The sequence below is a fragment of the Pelophylax lessonae genome (genome assembly GCF_965119305.1).
Source record: "Pelophylax lessonae genome assembly, chromosome: 2".
Taxonomy (NCBI): domain Eukaryota; kingdom Metazoa; phylum Chordata; class Amphibia; order Anura; family Ranidae; genus Pelophylax; species Pelophylax lessonae.
In genome coordinates, this window is record NC_138769.1 from 561,580,562 (window position 1) to 561,598,484 (window position 17,923).

At 44.5% G+C, this 17,923-nt stretch overlaps 1 protein-coding gene across 1 annotated transcript in view; it reads left to right on the plus strand.

Annotated features, from left to right (window-relative positions):
• The window catches only part of RNF41 (ring finger protein 41), a 172,499-nt gene that overhangs the window by 107,839 nt on the left and 46,737 nt on the right, over positions 1-17,923 (plus strand). The window contains exons 3-4 of the mRNA XM_082245466.1: positions 1,776-2,047; positions 12,811-12,946. Of these exons, the coding sequence (XP_082101592.1) occupies positions 1,776-2,047; positions 12,811-12,946 (408 nt within the window). The remainder of the gene's footprint in view (positions 1-1,775; positions 2,048-12,810; positions 12,947-17,923) is intronic.

A 17,923-nucleotide genomic window follows, 5' to 3' on the forward strand; every position in this document is an offset into this window, starting at 1 on the left:
TTCCAGATGTAAACTTTTTATTTCCGGATGCTATACAAAGAATCTGGAGGGAAAGTATGAGACAAAACCAGTATGACTGCAAACAGGTGCATTAAAGAACGAGCAGCTGTTTACCCCTCTAATTGTATGGAAAAGTTAGGCCCGCCATAGATGATACGATTTTCTTTCCTGAAACACCACGGATTGCAGGAAAGAAAATCGCGAGATTTCCCCCTTCAGCACAGTCAGTGTTGATGAGGGAATACCTCCTGCAGAGCTATTGTGTTCTCCTCCTGACGGGGGCGGGGAGAGCCGTCCCTGCCGGGAGCACGCAGTGAATAATTCTAGCAGCTATAACCTCTGGCATCAAATCGCATGTAAAATCAGACATGCTGGTTGTAGCAAAGTCATTTGATGGATCAACTTTGGTGCAATCAGGCTTGCCCATACATTGTTTGAATCTCGGCCAGTCCCTGCTGAACTGGCCAAGATTCTAACCATCTATGGCCAGCTTAAGAACAGGGAATGCGCACAAGGGATGCGACTTATCAATATTTTTTTCTGTATAAAGTTGGGGGGCAAACTCATGGGTGGGAGGTGGTAATGCATGGAAGCAAGCTTTGTACCTTGTGGTGTTCGTTTTGTAATAATCATGTTTGAGGGAAATTTATAGGTAGGCAACAAGGGCAGTTTAGCAGTAAATCTATTTAGGACTCTTAAAGCAGTATGAAAAAGATGACCAGATTGAGAGGAAAGAAGTGGTAAAATTGGGTGTTGGGGGGGAGAGAGAAAGGTTATACCAAAATGTGTGGGCCGGACAACAGGGAGGCTATCAAGCCTTTGTTTAAGGTGACGTGACAGAACCCCAGCTTGCACTGCTGTTCGTTCTGGCTTTAAAATTTTATAGTTTGAGGAACTTGGTGATCTGGGCTTGCTGCATGAACACAGAGACCTATGTTCCTTAAATAAGAGGAACGCAGGATCCCTGTGTTCATAACTGACAGAACAGCGGTCTGCCATGTTTACAAAGGCAGTACGCGGTTCTGTCTCCACGGGGAGTGATCCTGCAAAGCGACGTACAGGTACGTCGTCTCACAGGACCGAGCCAACCTGCCCAAACAAAATTATGGCGGCCGGCAAGCGGTTAAAGTATAACAAAACATGCCTTTTTTGTTTTTTTTTTTTTTTTGTTTTTTTTTCTTTTTGGATAGTGAAGAATGATTAGAACACCTGTTAGTTTTTATTGCTTTCTGTGACCCCATTGAGGAGATGCAACCCTGCCTATTTGTCCTCTTTTATCATTCTCATTGAAAGTAAAAAAAAATTCCAAATTTTAGGTTGTCCCCTGAAAAGTAATATAGGGGAAATCTTCCAATGGGGACACTAGTTCTGGTGACCTGGGGGGTCCCCATGAAATTCCCCTAATGTTCAGAGATTTCCTCTCCCTTCCTGTTTGGCAATGGGACAGGAAGTGAAGGGAACTCCTCCACATTGGGACAGATGGCGAAAAGAAAAAACTGACCAGAGTAACCCTCCCTTACTCTATCCAAAATGAAAAATAAAAGTTTTGCCTATAGTTCTAAGCTGTTTTGAATCTTGCATTCTCTGCTATCCATTAAATTGCTTCCAAAATATATTCATCTTTACCTAGGGAGGCAATGCCTACCCTTCTATTTCTTTTCATTTTAAAATTGTGTTACATTTGGAAAAAATGCTAAAATATTTTAGTAAATGCTATTGTTTTTATTAGTTACAATACATATATATATATTTTTTTTTTTTTCTAAAATCTATAGGCTCCTCATTGTGAACACGCCTTTTGCAATGCCTGCATTACACAGTGGTTCTCCCAGCAGCAGACCTGTCCTGTGGACCGCAGTGTTGTAACGGTAGCTCATCTCCGTCCAGTCCCCCGCATCATGCGGAATATGCTCTCCAAATTACAGATTACTTGTGACAACGCAGTTTTTGGCTGTACCACAATTGTGCGACTTGATAACCTCATGTCTCATCTTAACGACTGTGAACACAATCCAAAGCGACCAGTAACATGTGAGCAGGGATGTGGGTAAGTAGCTATTTATGTACTTGTTAAAGTAAAAAGCCTTGGTTTGCTTTTTTGTTTGGAGAAGATGCAAGCACAGTTATATGTAAACCTGCAACTATTTCCCTACACCTTACACAGTCCCATCTTGGCTATAAAACCTGTTTTCTAATTTCTGCAATATTTAGGCTTCTGCCTAGTCTCCTCCACTATACTACACCCCCCCCCCCCCCCCAGCTTTATTATCAAATGAAATGTGATGGGGTTCTACTCTCTATCAATTCACGCATCAATTCAGTCCTTGCATTGCTGAAAAATTCACTACACTCTAGCAGCCGTTCTCAACCTTTTCAACACGGAGAAACCCTTGAAATAAATGTCTGGTCCCGGGAAACCCCTGCTAAAAATTAAAAATATCTACAACTCATGACACATTAGTGTGACAGTCAGTGAGGAGAATGCTCGTTACTCTTATCATTGGGAAGAATTACCCCCTTACAGAGAGCTAAAAGGAACAATGGTGTCATTGGAAACTTATCTGAGAGGCAGAAATTGCCCATTGCTCAAGGAACCCCTAGCAACTTCAGGAGGAACCCTGGTTGAGAAACCCTGCTCTGTAGTGATATTTTTATTAGCCTCTTATTTACACCCTGAACATTCATAACCTAGGGAGCTGTGGAGATTGTTTGCTACAGAACTCCTGGGCCCAGTTACTTGAATCATTTGCCAACTGCTAATGCTCACATTTCTCACTTTTTTTTTTTTTTTTTTTTTTTATTATATATACCGTACTCTTCTTGAATTCCTCCCCTGACCTTGTACCATCTGGGTCTAATCCTGGTGTCTTTCATTCACTTTCTCCCTTCATGACATTTTTGTCTGTCTGGTTCTGTGTTCAGAAACACACTCAATAGTGCCCCTCCCATGAGCATTTCTCTCAGGATCTGCTGGCTAACTTTTTGAGGCAGTCCCTGCCTGATTTTATTAACTTTGCCCTGTTCACATTGACTGTGGCTTTGAAATCGTGCAACTTTATCTTAAATCGCACGATTTTTAAAGCCTCATCTCAGTGTGAATTTTTGTGCGACTTTGAAGACATCTGTGTAGCTTCGTGCACAGAGGTCTATTCAAATCACACTGAAAAATCACGATTTGAACAGTGCGGCAATATGATGCGACTAAATGACAAGTTGTTCATTCCAATGTAAACGGGGCTTAGCCCTCGTTCACACTAAACACGGCTTTGAAATCATCTGAACTTCGCACAATTTAAAAGCCGCGTTTCAGTCCAACTTCGAGGGCAAAAACATCTGGGCAGATGTCTGTTGAGTCGCCCCCAAAGTCGCCAAAAGTAGTGCAGGAACTACTTTTGGAAATCCCACGGATTGTGACGCCCCAATTTCTGGCTATGGGTTCCAATTTTACATGCAATTTGACCTGTTGAATCAATGTCAATTTGTGCTTATGTAAATGGGGGCTTGGGCTGTTTTTAAACTGGAGTTCTTTTAAGTGCTTTTGCATAAAAAAAAAAAAAAAAGTTAGAAATGCTTAAGAAAAATGCCATTCTATGTAGGTGTTCAGATTGGGGTGTTGCGCTTCTGTTCCAGTGTAGAAAATCTTGCTTGCTGCGTTTTTCGAACATGCTTGGTCAGTTAAAAAAATAAATAAAAAAAGCCTCATTGAAAGCAATGAAAAACGTACCCGCAATGTGTTTTTGGTGTGGTTCTTGAGTCACATGTTTTAAAAAAAATGCACTGCAAACTCGGTAAGATCACGGCAAAAACGCATATGCATTTTTTTTCTGCATTATTGCTGCAGATCCGGGTTAGAGTAGTCTTAGGGTCACTAGAACTCTTCTCACTATGTGGGGGGAATAGCTCTAGTTTCAGTGTTACTAAGTTTAAACAATCGGGTTATGCAGGTACAATAGTCAAACAATTTTAATTTTGCCTTATGGGTGGGGGGTCAGGACTGCTTTCTGTGGCAACCTGCCACGTCTTCCTTGGGAACTAACCCCTCTTATGTTTTCCCACTATGGAGCTCTTCTTCTATAGGGCTGATTGGGTTTTTGTGCCTGTTTTCTAGCATTTCTGGCCTCAAGGAATGGGCTTCTCCTCCTTTCCTTACCTGAGCCCATTCTTTCTGAGGACTTAAATTTTTTTTTATTTTGGGTTATCTTTAGCTGACAAAAGCAGAATGAAGGAGAACTTGATCTGCTATTAAGGGCTACAACAAAATACAGTGTAACACTATATATTTATGTGAACGATTTCCAGTGGTTACACCTATTAGTGGGTCAGAAGTGTAGGGCATAAAAGCTACAGTATGCTCGGAGTAGTAAGGGGATGTTCAACACCTACCCTAACTGTAAACTGATGTCTTCCCAGTCTGCTCTCCATGCCGGGCAGGGAGATTCAGTGGCTATAAAAAGTCTACACACCCCTGTTAAATAGTGAGGTTTCTATGATGTAAAAAAATTAAAGACAGATAAATCATTTCAGAACCTTTTCCACCTTCAATGTGACCTATAACTGTACAACTCAGTTGAACAAAAAACTGAAATCCTTTAGGTGTAGGGAAGTAAAAATAAAAAACGAAAATTAACATACTTTGAAGTACCTTTTGAATTTATTACAGCTGGGTATTAGTCGTCTCAGCATGGCACATCTTGACTTGGCAATATTTGCCCACTCTTCTTTGCAAAAACACTCCAAATCTGTCAGATTGCAAGGGCATCTCCTGTGCACAGCCCCCTTCTGATCATCCCACAGATTTTCAATCCGATTCAGGTCTGGGCTCTGGCTGGGCCATTCCAAAACATTAATCTTCTAGTGAAGCCATTCCTTGATTTGGATGTATGCTTTGGGTCGTTGTCATGCTAAAAGATGAAGTTCAGCTTTCTAGCAGAAGCCTGAAGGTTTTGTGCCAATATTAACTGTATTTGGAACTGTTAATAATTCCCTCTACCTTGACTAAGGCACCTGTTCCAGCTGAAGAAAAACAGTCCCAAAGAATGATGCTGCTGCCACCACCATGCTTCACTGTGGGTATGGTGTTCATTTGGTGATGTGCAATGTTTTTTTTGCGCCAAACCTATCTTTCTCTTACGTCCTCCGACAGTCGCCGCCCACTCATACAGTCTTCACCAATGGGTATTCACTTCCTCTCCGCAGGAGAGGAATAAGACTTGTTAAAAACAAAAGCATTTAACATACACACCCATGGGGGCTGTCCCACTGGTCAATACCCCCCTGCAGTAAGCCATCCCACTTCAGTTTGTCTTCTGCCTAGCGTTAGGAGTAGATAGGCTTCCCTGTGCTGGGGCTACAGTCTCAGCCTTCTAATCTTTTTCTTATGATTTTTTATTTGCAAGAATGTCAGTTTTTTCTTTGCTTTACTAGCTGTTTATATTGTCAGCTTTAGTTTAGTCGGATCTTCGGACGAAGGTGGATTTTGCGGAGCTGGGAATCGGACTGGCCGCCCTGGCTCTCCAGGGTAGAGGGTCAGATGGATCCCCAGCCCGTCATCGAGCCATGTGTTCGCCCTGGCATTAGGAACGACCCATCCCTGTCCGCAGCAGGGATGCAGCCTGTGAGGTGGCTACCTCACTGGACACATCTGCGGTTCAGTGCTGCAGTGTCCTGCGTTTTGGCTGACGGCATTCCCTGTTATCTGAGGGCAGCGGCTTTCCGTTTAATAGAGGCACCCCACGCCATCCGTTACAGGTAAGTACTTTCTGTGTGGGGCCTCGGTCTGGGGTGGCAGTCCTGTGTGCTGTGTTCCCTCATGTCTGTGCGTTTGTGGGGCTCCCTGATGCGATCCCTGCGGGGCTCTTCTGTGTCACTTCGGTGTTTGGAGGTGCAGACTATGTGTGCGGCGGCCGCTGTGGGGTAAAAACCGCGCGGTCCGCCATTTTAGTTGTGGGCAGCATGTCTGGCTTCACTATGGGCTTTTTCAACAGCTTCTATGTAGTGGTTTTGGCGCCATCTTGTGTGTGGCAAAACGATCGTTCCGAGCACATGTCGGCGGCCATCTTGCCGGAGCCTCCCATTACTACTTTTGGGCAGCCATTTTCCCTTTGCCTGCAGCATATTATTCAGCCTCTGGCGACCTCCCTTCCTTCCACACAGCGATCTGTGTGGTAACACTCTGTGGGGCTCTGCAGACTGTCCTTTCCATTTTCCTCTGTTTTATCCTTTCTGGCTCAGTTTTGTCCCTGTAGGGGGTCTGTGTAGCGGTGGGGTCCGCAGCGCTCTTAAAGGGCCAGTACTTTGTAACTTGTGTTTTCTGCAATGGAATCTCAGGACAGCAAATTCCCCTCAGCCTTGGTGGGGGACCCCAGTTCTGCTGAACCCCCCCGTTCTACCTAATTTGGCCGCTATGGTGGCGACTTTAGTGTCCAAAATGGAGGTGCTGATGGCTGAACGGGCTGCTAGAAAAAGGCCTAGGATATCTTTCTCTTCTGATTCAGATGGTGATGTGGCTGCTGTGGGTGGCGTGACCTTTTCAGGGTCTCGCTTTCCTCAGGACCTGCTGGGGTCTGAGGCGGAGGTGGAGGTGGAGGGGGTTGAGGATTCTCCCCCCGGATCGCCTGAAGAACGCGCAGCTATGGATGCGTTGATTTCTTCTGTTAAAGAAACCCTACATTTTGGAGGATGAGCCCAATCCTCCGGGCATTGTGTCCTCTTTTGGTACACATAGGTCCCGCAAGTTGGTGCAGGTTTTTCCCTGCCCCGCTGAGTTTCATCACACGGTGAATGAACAATGGCGCAGTTTGAAACGCCCGTTCACGGTGCCAAAACGGTTTCAACTGCTTTACCCCTTTGCTCCTTCTACGGATTCGCGCTGGTGTGTTGCTCCCCAGGTGGCTTACACTGTGGCCGTGTTAAACAAGGCTACTTTGGTTCCCACTGAAGATACCCTGGTGGCCCGGGATCCTATGGACAGGAGGTTGGAGTCTCTTGCCCGCCATGCCTACATGGTGGCGGGTTCCATGCTCGAACCTATTTTCGCTTCTGTCATGGTGGCTCAGGCGGTGGCGGATTGGACTAAGGTGCTTAGACGCACTCTCGTGTCTGATTCTGCCCCACCTGCTACGCTGGACATGGTGGACCGATTTCATTCAAGGGGTCATCTATTTATGCGATGCGGCCTTGAATAAGGCCCCTTTTGGCTGTACGCTTGTCTAGTGTCGCGGTGCTTAACTGTCGACTGATCTGGTTGGAGAGCTGGTCGGCTGACCAGACGTCACGGACAACGGTGGCTGATTTTCCTTATGAAGGGTCTTGCCTTTTTGGCGAGGCCTTGGATACTTTGGTGAAAGGAGTCACTGGGGGCAAGAGCACGCTGCTGCCCCAGAATCCGAAGAATAAGCCTTTTCGCGGTAAGCGGGGTCCCGCCTTTTGGACCCAATCAAGGGTCCTTTCGTGCCTTCCCTGGGCGGCCAAGCAGAAATCCGGCCACGCTGGTGCGGCGGCTCAATCCGCCTCTGCCTGAAGGGACGCCCTCACCCGTTTCAGAGGTGGGGGGACGTTTGTGCGTTTTCCTCCGACCTTGGCTGCTCCGAATTCCGGACAGGTGGGTTCAGGAAATCATTCGCTCAGGATACAAGCTCGAATTCCTTTCGCGGCCGGCGGACAGATTCTTTCCCTCAAATCTTCTTTTGACCCCAGGGCGGTTACAGGACCTGCATCAAGCGGTGCAGGACCTTCTTGCCCATGGGGGTGATTGTCCCGGTGCCTCATCGGGACAGGTTTCGGGGGTTTTACTCAAATCTGTTCACTGTGCCCAGAAAGGAGCGCAAAGTACATCCGATCCTGGACTTGAAAGCTCTGAACCGCTTCGTGCGTGTTCAAAAGTTTCGCATGAAATCAGCCATAGGGGAGGACCACTATCAGTTCGTAGCATTACCTTTCGGTCTCGCTTCGGCTTCAAGGGTCTTTACCAAAGTGTTGGCGTCTGTTCTGGGCCTGTTGCGCGATCTGTTGACTACGGTACAGGCGCTCCAGGAGTTCGGTTGGACCATTAAAGTTCAGAAGTCGACTTTGTCTCCTTCGGTTCGTCTTCCCTATTTGGGAATGGTTCTGGACTCTGCTCAAGCGAAGGTATTTCTGCCAGAGGACAAGCTCCGGACCTTACAGAACGAGATTGGGTCCCTCTGGGACAACAAAGTCTCGTCACTCAGGACCTGTATGCGGTCCCTGGGGTTGATGGTGTCAGCCTTCGAGGCAATACCATTTGCTCAGTTTCACACGCGGTCTCTCCAAGCGGAGATCCTGGCCAGGTGGGACAGACTGCCTCAGTCCTTGGATCTGAGTGTTTCGTTGAGTCGCCAAACCAGAATGGATCTTCTGTGGTGGCTTCAGTCCCCAGCTGTATCGGAAGGAAAATCCTTCCGGCCGTTAATGTGGACAGTGATTACCACGGATGCCAGCCTGTTGGGCTGGGGTGGAGTCCTGAGCAACCTGTCTGCCCAGGCCACTTGGTCGGGGGAGGAATCCTCCCTTCCGCTCAACATATTGGATTTGAGAGCGATAAAACTGTCTCTTCCAGTGGCCGCATCGACTTCTGGGCCGTCCTGTTCGGGTACAGACGGACAATGCTACCGCGGTGGCTTACATCAACCACCAAGGGGGCACCAGGAGTGCCCGGGCGGCCTGGGAGGTAACCGACATTCTGTCTTGGGCCGAGACTCATGTCCCGGCGATTTCGGCAGTTCACATTCGGGGTGTGGTGAATTGGCAGGCCGATTATCTGAGCCGCCAGACCCTGGACCAGGGGGAATGGTCCCTACACCCGGAGGTCTTTCAAATGCTGTGTGCGAAGTGGGGATCCCCGGATGTGGATCTGTTCGCGTCTCGGCTAAACAACAAGGTGGGAAGGTTCGTGGCGAGGACACGCAATCCTCTGGCGGACGCCTCGGATGCGCTGGTGGCCCCTTGGCATCAGTATCATCTGATGTATGCCTTTCCTCCGATAGGGTTGTTATCCAGGTTCCTTCGCAGATTGGCTTGGGAACCAATGTTGGTGATTCTGGTGGCGCCGGACTGACCACGCCGGTCCTGGTATACGGACATTGTTCACCTGGCCGTCGGGCCTCCTTGGTGGCTGCCGATGCGGGAAGATCTGCTGTTTCAGGGACCGATCTTCTATCCTGCTTTCCAGTCGCTGGCTTTAACGGCATGGCTGTTGAATGCCAGGTCCTGAGAGACAGGGGTCTCTCCTCAGAGGTCATTCCTACTTTGATCAAGGCTAGGAAAGCCTCGTCTGGTAAGATTTATTACCGTACTTGGAAAGCTTATTTTGCCTGGTGTGAGTCCAGGGGTTTCTCTACTCGTTCATAATCGGTGGCGAGAGTGTTGGCTTTCCTCCAGTCTGGTGTGGACCAGCGACTTGCGCTGGCCACGATCAAGGGCCAGGTATCTGCACTGGCTGTTCTTTTTCAACGCCCTGTGGCGTCTCATTCTTTAATTCGCACTTTCATTCAAGGTGTGCGTCATTTGGCCCCTCCCCGGAGGGCGCCTTTACCTCCATGGGACTTGAACTTGGTTTTGTCCGTGTTACAGCGTTCTCCTTTTTGAAAACATCCGGGAGATATCGTTGCCTCTGCTGTCTAAGAAGGTTGACTTTCTAGTGGCAATCACGTCGGCTCGCAGGGTGTCTGAGTTGGCGGCGTTGTGATAGCTGAGGCAGCTTACCATTGGTATTAGTATTAATTATGCAGCATGAGGGGGGTTAATGTATTGTCACTGCTGCATTAGTGACCGACCAGTGGCAGTTAATTAACCCCTTTGTGCTGCATTAGTGCAACCAGTATCAGTGCAACCAGTGTTAACACTGATACTGGTTGCACGAATGCAGCACAAAGGGGTTCATTAACTGCCACTGGTCGGTCACTAATGCAGCAGTGACAATACATTAACCCCCTCATGCTGCATAATTAATACTAATACCAATGGTAAGCTGCCTCAGCGATCACAACGCAAAGGGGTTAATTAACTGCCACTCGTCGGTCACTAATGCATCAGTGACAATACATTAACCCCCTCATGCTGCATAATACAAATACCATTGGTAATTAAATTAACCTATTGCCAACCCATCACAGTACATATACTGTGACAGGGTGGCAGCGACAGGTGTACGTCGCTGCCTGTTTTTTGGCGTATGCCCCTGTTCTATCTATTTTAAAATTATTTGGGGGAAAAAGTCATTTTCGGTTTTCAGCCAATGGCATCCTGCATTTTCGGTTTCGGCCCAAAATTTTCATTTCGGTGCATCCCTACAATTGTTCAGACCTATGCTTTGAAGGAATGGGTTCCACCCTTCCCTGTTAAAGCGGTTGTAAACCCTATAAAAAAAAAAAATTAAAAAAAAAAAAAAACCTGCAAGGTAAAGGCATAATGAGCTAGTATGCATCGCATACTAGCCCATTATGTGTAACTTACCTTAAAACGAAGCCCCAACACGGACCCCCGGACATCGATGCGGGCGCTGCCATGATCCCTCGTCTCTTCCGGGTTCGGCGGCTCCGGCGCGCTGATTGGCTGGAAGAGACTGCTCCAGCGCGCTGATTGGCCGGAGCCGCGATGACGTCACTCCCGCGCATGCGCGCGGGAGTGATTTTTCCGGCAAGCTCCCGGCAACTTAATTGAAGGTCCCCCCGGACCTTCAGAGCGCATGCGCCGCTCGCGCACTGTAAATATCTCCTAAACCATGCCGGTTTAGGAGATATTATTTGTACCTACAGGTAAGCCTTATTATAGGCTTACCTGTAGGTGAAAGTGTCAAAAAGCGGGATACAACCGCTTTAAGGCGCACTCTACCAGATCGATGAGTACGTCCTGGACTTACCGGCATCAGGCTTCGGTGGCCCAGGTGTGCAAGGCTGCGACTTTTTCCAAATTCTATAAGATTGAGGTTCTGGCATCAGCTGATGCCTCCTTTGGCCGCAAAGTTCTCTGTGCTGCAGTGCCTTAGGGGACCCTGTTTTTTTTGTGGGTCCCTGGCTGTTGGGGTTGTTTATCCCGAGGGTTATTTGCTTTCCTGGGTAGTTGCTCCTGTTAAGCTTTTTTCTGTTGCCCAGTAGGTTCTCTTACTTTGTGTGTAAGGTTCCTTTCTCTGATGTGGGTACTGCGTTGCCTTTTTATACGGTTGAGTCTCCCACCCCTCGTGTCTACACTGCTTTGGGACATCCCATTGGTGAAGACTGTATGAGTGGGCGGCGACTGTCGGAGGACTCAGAGAAAGGAATTTTACGGTAAGATTTTACAAAAATTCAGATTTTTGAATTATGGAGAAAAAGTTCAACCTTGGTTTCATCAGACATAACACATTTTCCCCACATGCTTTTGGGAGACTTCAGATGGGTTTTTGCAAAATTTAGCAAGGCTTGTACGTTTTTCTTAAAGGATCCATCTTGCCACTCTACCCCATAGCCCAGACATATGAAGAATATGGGAGAATGTTCTCATATGTACCACAAACTCAGTACTTGCCAGATATTCCTTCAGCTACATTTATAGTGCTGTAGGCCTTAGGACAGCCTCCCTGACCAGTTTTCTTCTCGTTTTTTCATCAATTGTGGAGGAACGTCCAGTTCTTGGTAATGTCACTGTTGTGCCATATTTTCTCCAGTCGACTGTTTTCACGGTGTTCCAGGATATAGCGAATGCCTTGGAAATTCTTTTGTACACTTCTCCTGACTGATAACTTTTAACAATGAGATTCCTCTGATGCTTTGGAAGCTCCCTGCGGACCATGGCTTTTGCTGTAGGATGCGACTTGAGGCTCATTCGTACACACGACAAGAAAAGAACAGAAGTAAAATTTCATTCCATGAACAATCTGCCAATTTTAGGATCATTAGTGCAGTACTTTCGAAAGCTGGTTACGCATTTTCGTACGACAAAAGCTGAATGTGCAGGCTATAAAATTTTTATTGTACATGAACACAATGTCCAATTTTCGTTTAATTAGTACAGTTTTTGTCCAAAAAAAATCGTAAGAGCAAGACTACGCATTCTTGGAAATGAGAGAATACATACAAAACAATTCAACACATGACATCACTTCTGAAGTGGTATTCTGTCGTACGAGCGTTTTCGTATGTTGAGTAACCTCTTCACTTTCGATATGAGACTAGCATGCAACGAAAAACGGACGAAAATTCTTCAGATAATCTGATCGTGTGTACGAGGCTTTAGAATGTCAGGTAAGACCTACTAGAACAGCTGAACTTTATTTGGGGTTAATCAGAGGCACTTTAAATGATGGTTGGTGTGTACTGACCCCTATTGACCATGAGTTTGAATGTGATTGCCTAATCCTGAACACAGCTACATCCCCAGTATTAAAAGGGTGTGCACACTTATGAAACCGCATTGTTTTAGTTTTTTTTTTTTAACCCCCCCCCCACAAAAGATTTTGTTTTTCAATGGAGTTGTACAGTTTATAGGTCACATTAAATGTAAATAAAATTAGAAAGATCATTTCAGAACTTTTTTCACATCACAGAAACCTGACCTTTTATCAGGGGTTTGTAGACTTTTCATATCCATTGTATATAGCGGTCTTGCACATTTACCTTCAAATACGTATTTAGTGTTGGATGTATGCACACTTGTCATTCTGTTTCATGTTCACGAACTACAGTAAAAAGTGAACTTTTATATGCATATCGGTTACATTTATTAGCATGATTATGTTCAAGTTTTGCACAGTTTTAGATTGTATGTATGTTCGAGTCTTTTGAGCTTTACTTGTATTTGTTTTTTATTGTCCACCAGCCTAGAAATGCCCAAAGATGAACTACCAAACCACAACTGCATAAAACATCTACGTTCTGTGGTTCAGCAGCAACAAACACGTATAGGGGAACTAGAAAAGGCAGCAGCTGAAAACAAGCATCAGCTGGCTGAACAGGTATTGCTTTATTTTCTTTTATCTTGCAAGAATTGTGAAATTGCTTTAAAATGTAACTCCAACTTTGTGAGAAAAATTTAGCAAATAAACAAAATTGTGTATACAATTGCTACATGAACCATATTGGAATTTACCTTTCCTTTGTAAATACAGGTACTCCTCACTTAACGACCGGGTTCCGTTCCAGCGGCCAGGTCGTTAAACGAGGAGCCACAAGTAATCAATATTTTAATCATTCTTAAGTACTGTACTGTATTCTGGGAAAAAAGGTCTGGACACAAAACTCCAACTCAATAGTTCTGTACTTATTTTATTTGCATAACAAAAATATAAACTACAAAAATCTTGTACATTACTGTACAGTATTGTACAGGATATACAGTAATGTACAGTGTCTAAATAAGTAACTGTATACTGTACAGTAGACATTTAGAGTAACATTTTGGTCATCAAATCCTTCAAGGGGTGTTAGTGCTTCAGGGTCATCAGTGTCATCATTGAAATAACCAGCAAGGTCGACAGTGTCATCATTGGAGTTACCATCAGTGTCAGCATCTGAAATACCAGCAGGATCAACAGTGTCATCATTGGAGTTACCAGCAGGGTCATCAGGAGTTGTAGAGAAGGGAGAAGACGACAAGGAAATGATAGAACTGGTAGGAGTAGCTTAGAACTGGTAGGAGTAGCTTGTAAGAAGAATTCTGTTAAGGTGCTTTGCTTTGTCATTTTTCTTTTTTTTTCATCATAAATCTCACAATAACATTGCATAAGTTCCTTCATCTGACGTTCCACTTTATAGAACCTTTCAACATTTGGGTCCATCCCCTCTAATTGTAATAAAGCTGCATTCACTTTTGAGAACACGCCAGCTGTTCTTCCAATTAAATCTTCATTACTTGGCTCTCCCTCGACAAATTCCACGAAGTCTTTATTATCTGTCACGTCAACATCTAAGTCAAGCATGTTAGCAAGTTGCACACTTTTTTTTCATTTATAACTTCAACATCTGTTTCATCAAACCCTTCACTATTGTTCACAAAACGCTTTAAGCATTTTGTCCATATACCCTGCATACACTTTTCTGTTACTTTCTCCCAAGCTGATGCAATGTTTTTTATGCAGTTTAAAATGTAAGCTTTCCAAAGATCACGAAGGGTAACTTCATCATTTTCAGTTGCTGCTTCAGCTTTGGAAAAGGTGGTGTGAAAATAGTAGGCCTTGAATGTTGCTATTGCACCCTGATCCATGGTTTGTAGGATAGCAGTTGTGTGTTTAGGCAGATACACTACCTTTACGTCTGGATGAAGGTCATCCAGATGCTGGGGGTGGCCTAGGGCATTATCAAGCAGGAGGATAATTTTAAAGGGAACACCCTTTTACACAGAATGCTTGATTGAGGGTATGAAACAATTGATGAACCAGTCATCAAATATAGCTTGTGCTTACTAACCTGCTTCAATGCACGTGGGTTCTGTGAACGATAAATGAGGAGAGGCTTTAACTTGAACCCAGCAACATTTCCTCCCAACAACGTGACCCTGTCTTTAAAAACCTTAAAACCAGGCATTGTTTTATCTTCTTTGTGTATGTAGGACCTTTCAGGCATTTTTTCCAGAAAAGTCCAGTTTCATCCACGTTGAATATCTGCTCAGGACAGTAGCCACAGTTTTCGATGATTTTATCAAATTCAACAACAAATTTTTCAGCTGCTTCCACATCTGCACTTGCAGCCTCACCACTGATACTCCAATTGTGGAGGTTGAATCTCCCACAAAACCTCTGAAACCATTCATGACTTGCTGTAAATGTTTCAGTTGATTCTTCTCCTTTGTGCACTTTCAAAACTGTCAAAAATACTGCGTGCTTTGGTTTGAATCCGTAAAAGACTCATTGGCATTCTTTTTTCTATTTGGTCATCAATCCATACCGCCAGCAATTTCTCCATTTCATGAATGAGGCCTTTCCGCTGCCTAGTTATTATGGCTTGATATCCTGTTGATGCTTTTACTGCCTCTTTCACTCTATCCTTATCCTTTAGAATTGTTGAAATGTAGACTGTGCAAGTTTCAATTCACTTGCTATTTCTTTAACTTTTTTTTTATTTTCCAGCCTCATAGTCCTTAATGATCTTCATTTTCATACCAAGATCAATAGATATTCTTTTTTTCAGAGTAATTTCTGCAGGTGCATGCACACTTTTTCTCTTTTCTGACCTCTTTTCTGACATGGTGTGGGCAATACCTGTACATTACAAGCACACATTACAGTACTGTACATAAAGCCATAACAGTACAAGGAATGCTTGAAGTGGCATTGAGGAGAACCGAGTACAGTATGTACATACCTGTAAAACAGCAGGCCGGGAGTGAGAACGAGGCTGTGCAGAGTGATGACATGACGTCCTGCGCAGGCGGGTCGGCAGAGGCGGTCGTAAGGTACGCGGCAGAGGAGATCGTAAGTCCGAGTGCAGTCATAAAAAAGGTACGTAGCAGAGGCGGTCGTAAGTCCGAGCGGTCGCAAAACAGGTAAGTCGTTAAACGAGTATTGCAGCAGCCGTAAGAGTCTCTTAAATTCAATGCAATATTGCATCCTACAGGCCTTCCTTCTGTACACAATTGGTGTACAGAACTTTAACAGAAATGTAATTTCCTGGTTGTGCAATTGGCTTACTGATTTTCCCATATGTCTGCGCCATGACAGAAGTAAAATTTTAGGCATCCTCCTATAATGGGAATTATATTTTTGGTGGTATACTCTTTTAAAGCGGAGTTCCGGGCACAGAAGTCAGGGCTAGTACATTCCACAATGGCTAGCCTCTGATCTGTCCCGGTTCGCACTTACCTCTTAGAAGAAATACTCACTTATAAAATTTCTTCCACAGCGTTTCCATCTCTTGTGGGCAGCTGAAGCCGGCGCGGTCCTCTTCGGCGTCTTCTTCTCCCAGAATGCGCCTGCACCGGCCCCTCTCGTCACTTCCGGAAGTGACGAGCGGGGCCGGTGCCGTCGCATTGATTCCTGAGAGCGATGACGTTCAGCTCCCAGGAATCAGTGCAAGCCCGGAAGAGACCACTGAGCCTCGGCACAGAGGGAGGAAGTGAAGACTAGGTGAGTATCTTCGATCTTAAATTACAAGGTGAGTAAATAAAAAAAAAAAAAAAAACCTAACTATCCAATTCCTTTTCAGGTGAAGGCGTAGAAGCGGACGGGCACAAAAAAAAAAATATCGATTTTGTGCCCGGAACTCCGCTTTAAGGGTTAATTCTAAAGGCATGCAGGCACTGCAGCTTTCCTCATAAGAAGACCAATTGCATTAGTTGATTATATTAAACACAGAATCAGTATTCCAGAGACGTGTTGTCGCATTCAGCTTTTTTCTTAACCATTTGACGACTCTAGCACCAGACCTCTGTTACGTCGCTGGACTTAAAGTGCTTACATTGGGAAGATGTCTAGCTGCAGGTATCATCCCGGGTTAGACCTGATTTACCAGCCGACACTTCCACAGGCTGATCATACAGGCAAACAAAGCCCAGAATGGCACTATTCGCCTCTGACCATACATCACTTCTGGTTTCCCTGAATGTAAACAACTCCATTTTTTTTTTTTTTTTTTTTAAATAAAAAGCATTTGATCACACCAATCTTGGTGTTGATCAAATGCTTTTAAGGGCAGAATAGGGATCTAATAGACCCCAGATCTCTCCGTAAGGGAGTACCTGTCACTGCCTATTGCGATCACAAAGGATATTTATGTGATACCAATTTAAAATAAAAAAATTTAGAGCGCATATAAAAAAAAAAATAGATAATAATAATGGAAAGGAGAAAAGAAAAAGAAAGGGGAAAGGAAAGAAAAAAAAAAAAAAACAACAAAGGAACAGAAGAGACTATTGATGTAGTATGTTAATCACAATACATTATAACATTATATATGGCAAGAACAGGAAACGAGGAAGTCTAATACTGTATACATTCAAAACCTAGGAGACTACCCAGGAAATATATAGGAGATACATAAGAGATACCCCAAGGGGGGAACAAAAAAACAAAAACAGGGAATGCCAAGACAGATACCGGAGGAGGCACCATCATGCTCTGAATCTCACCATCCACCCGCCTCCATTCTTCTGTTAGACACTGTGAAAGTAGGGGCTTTGTTGCCAGAGAAGCCAAGCTGTATAAAATTTCTTGCCACGACACACTGAGTATGCATATGCCTTTTCCAAAGAATAGTTCTGGTTGACTAAACCTATTACCTCTATATGGGAAGGGGCTATGGGTTGTTTCCAACATCTAGCAATTACCGTTTTAGCTGCTATCAGTATATGTATAAATACTGTTCTGATATCAAGTGGTATATTTTCAATACCCAAAAATAATAGAGCTATTGCGGGTTCAGGTTTGATCAATATACCGGAAACTTCAGAAAGTACTTCAAAAATTTTCCTCCAAAAACTAACAAGACTTTTACAGGACCAGAATATATGAAAAATTGTGCCAGCTTGGTCACACTCACGCCAGCACAATGGGTCATAATTAGGGTATATTAAGGACAGGCGGTAGGGGGATAGATACCATCTAGTGACTATTTTTTGAAATTGTTCCCAATGTGTTACACATTGTGTTGCTTTGTAAGACGCTCGTATCGCCCATCTCCATTGCTCATTGGAAAAGGACATGCCGAGGTCTCTTTCCCATTTCTTCATGTACGATGATTTAAAAAAGGTGAGTTTCTGCTGTAGTTGATTATAAAACACCGATATCCCTTTAAGCTTAGTTTGGATCTGTGAGATATTTCCAAAGTAATTGAGGAATTTCAAGTTTAGGGAGTGGGTGTTTAGATATAAAACTCACTATACTAATGTAGGCAAAAACCGCTTGAGGGGTGAGTGAAAATTCTCGTTGAAGGGCTGCGAAAGACTTAATAATATTATTTTGGTATAATTGTGTCACTGTTTCAATACCTGCTACCACCAA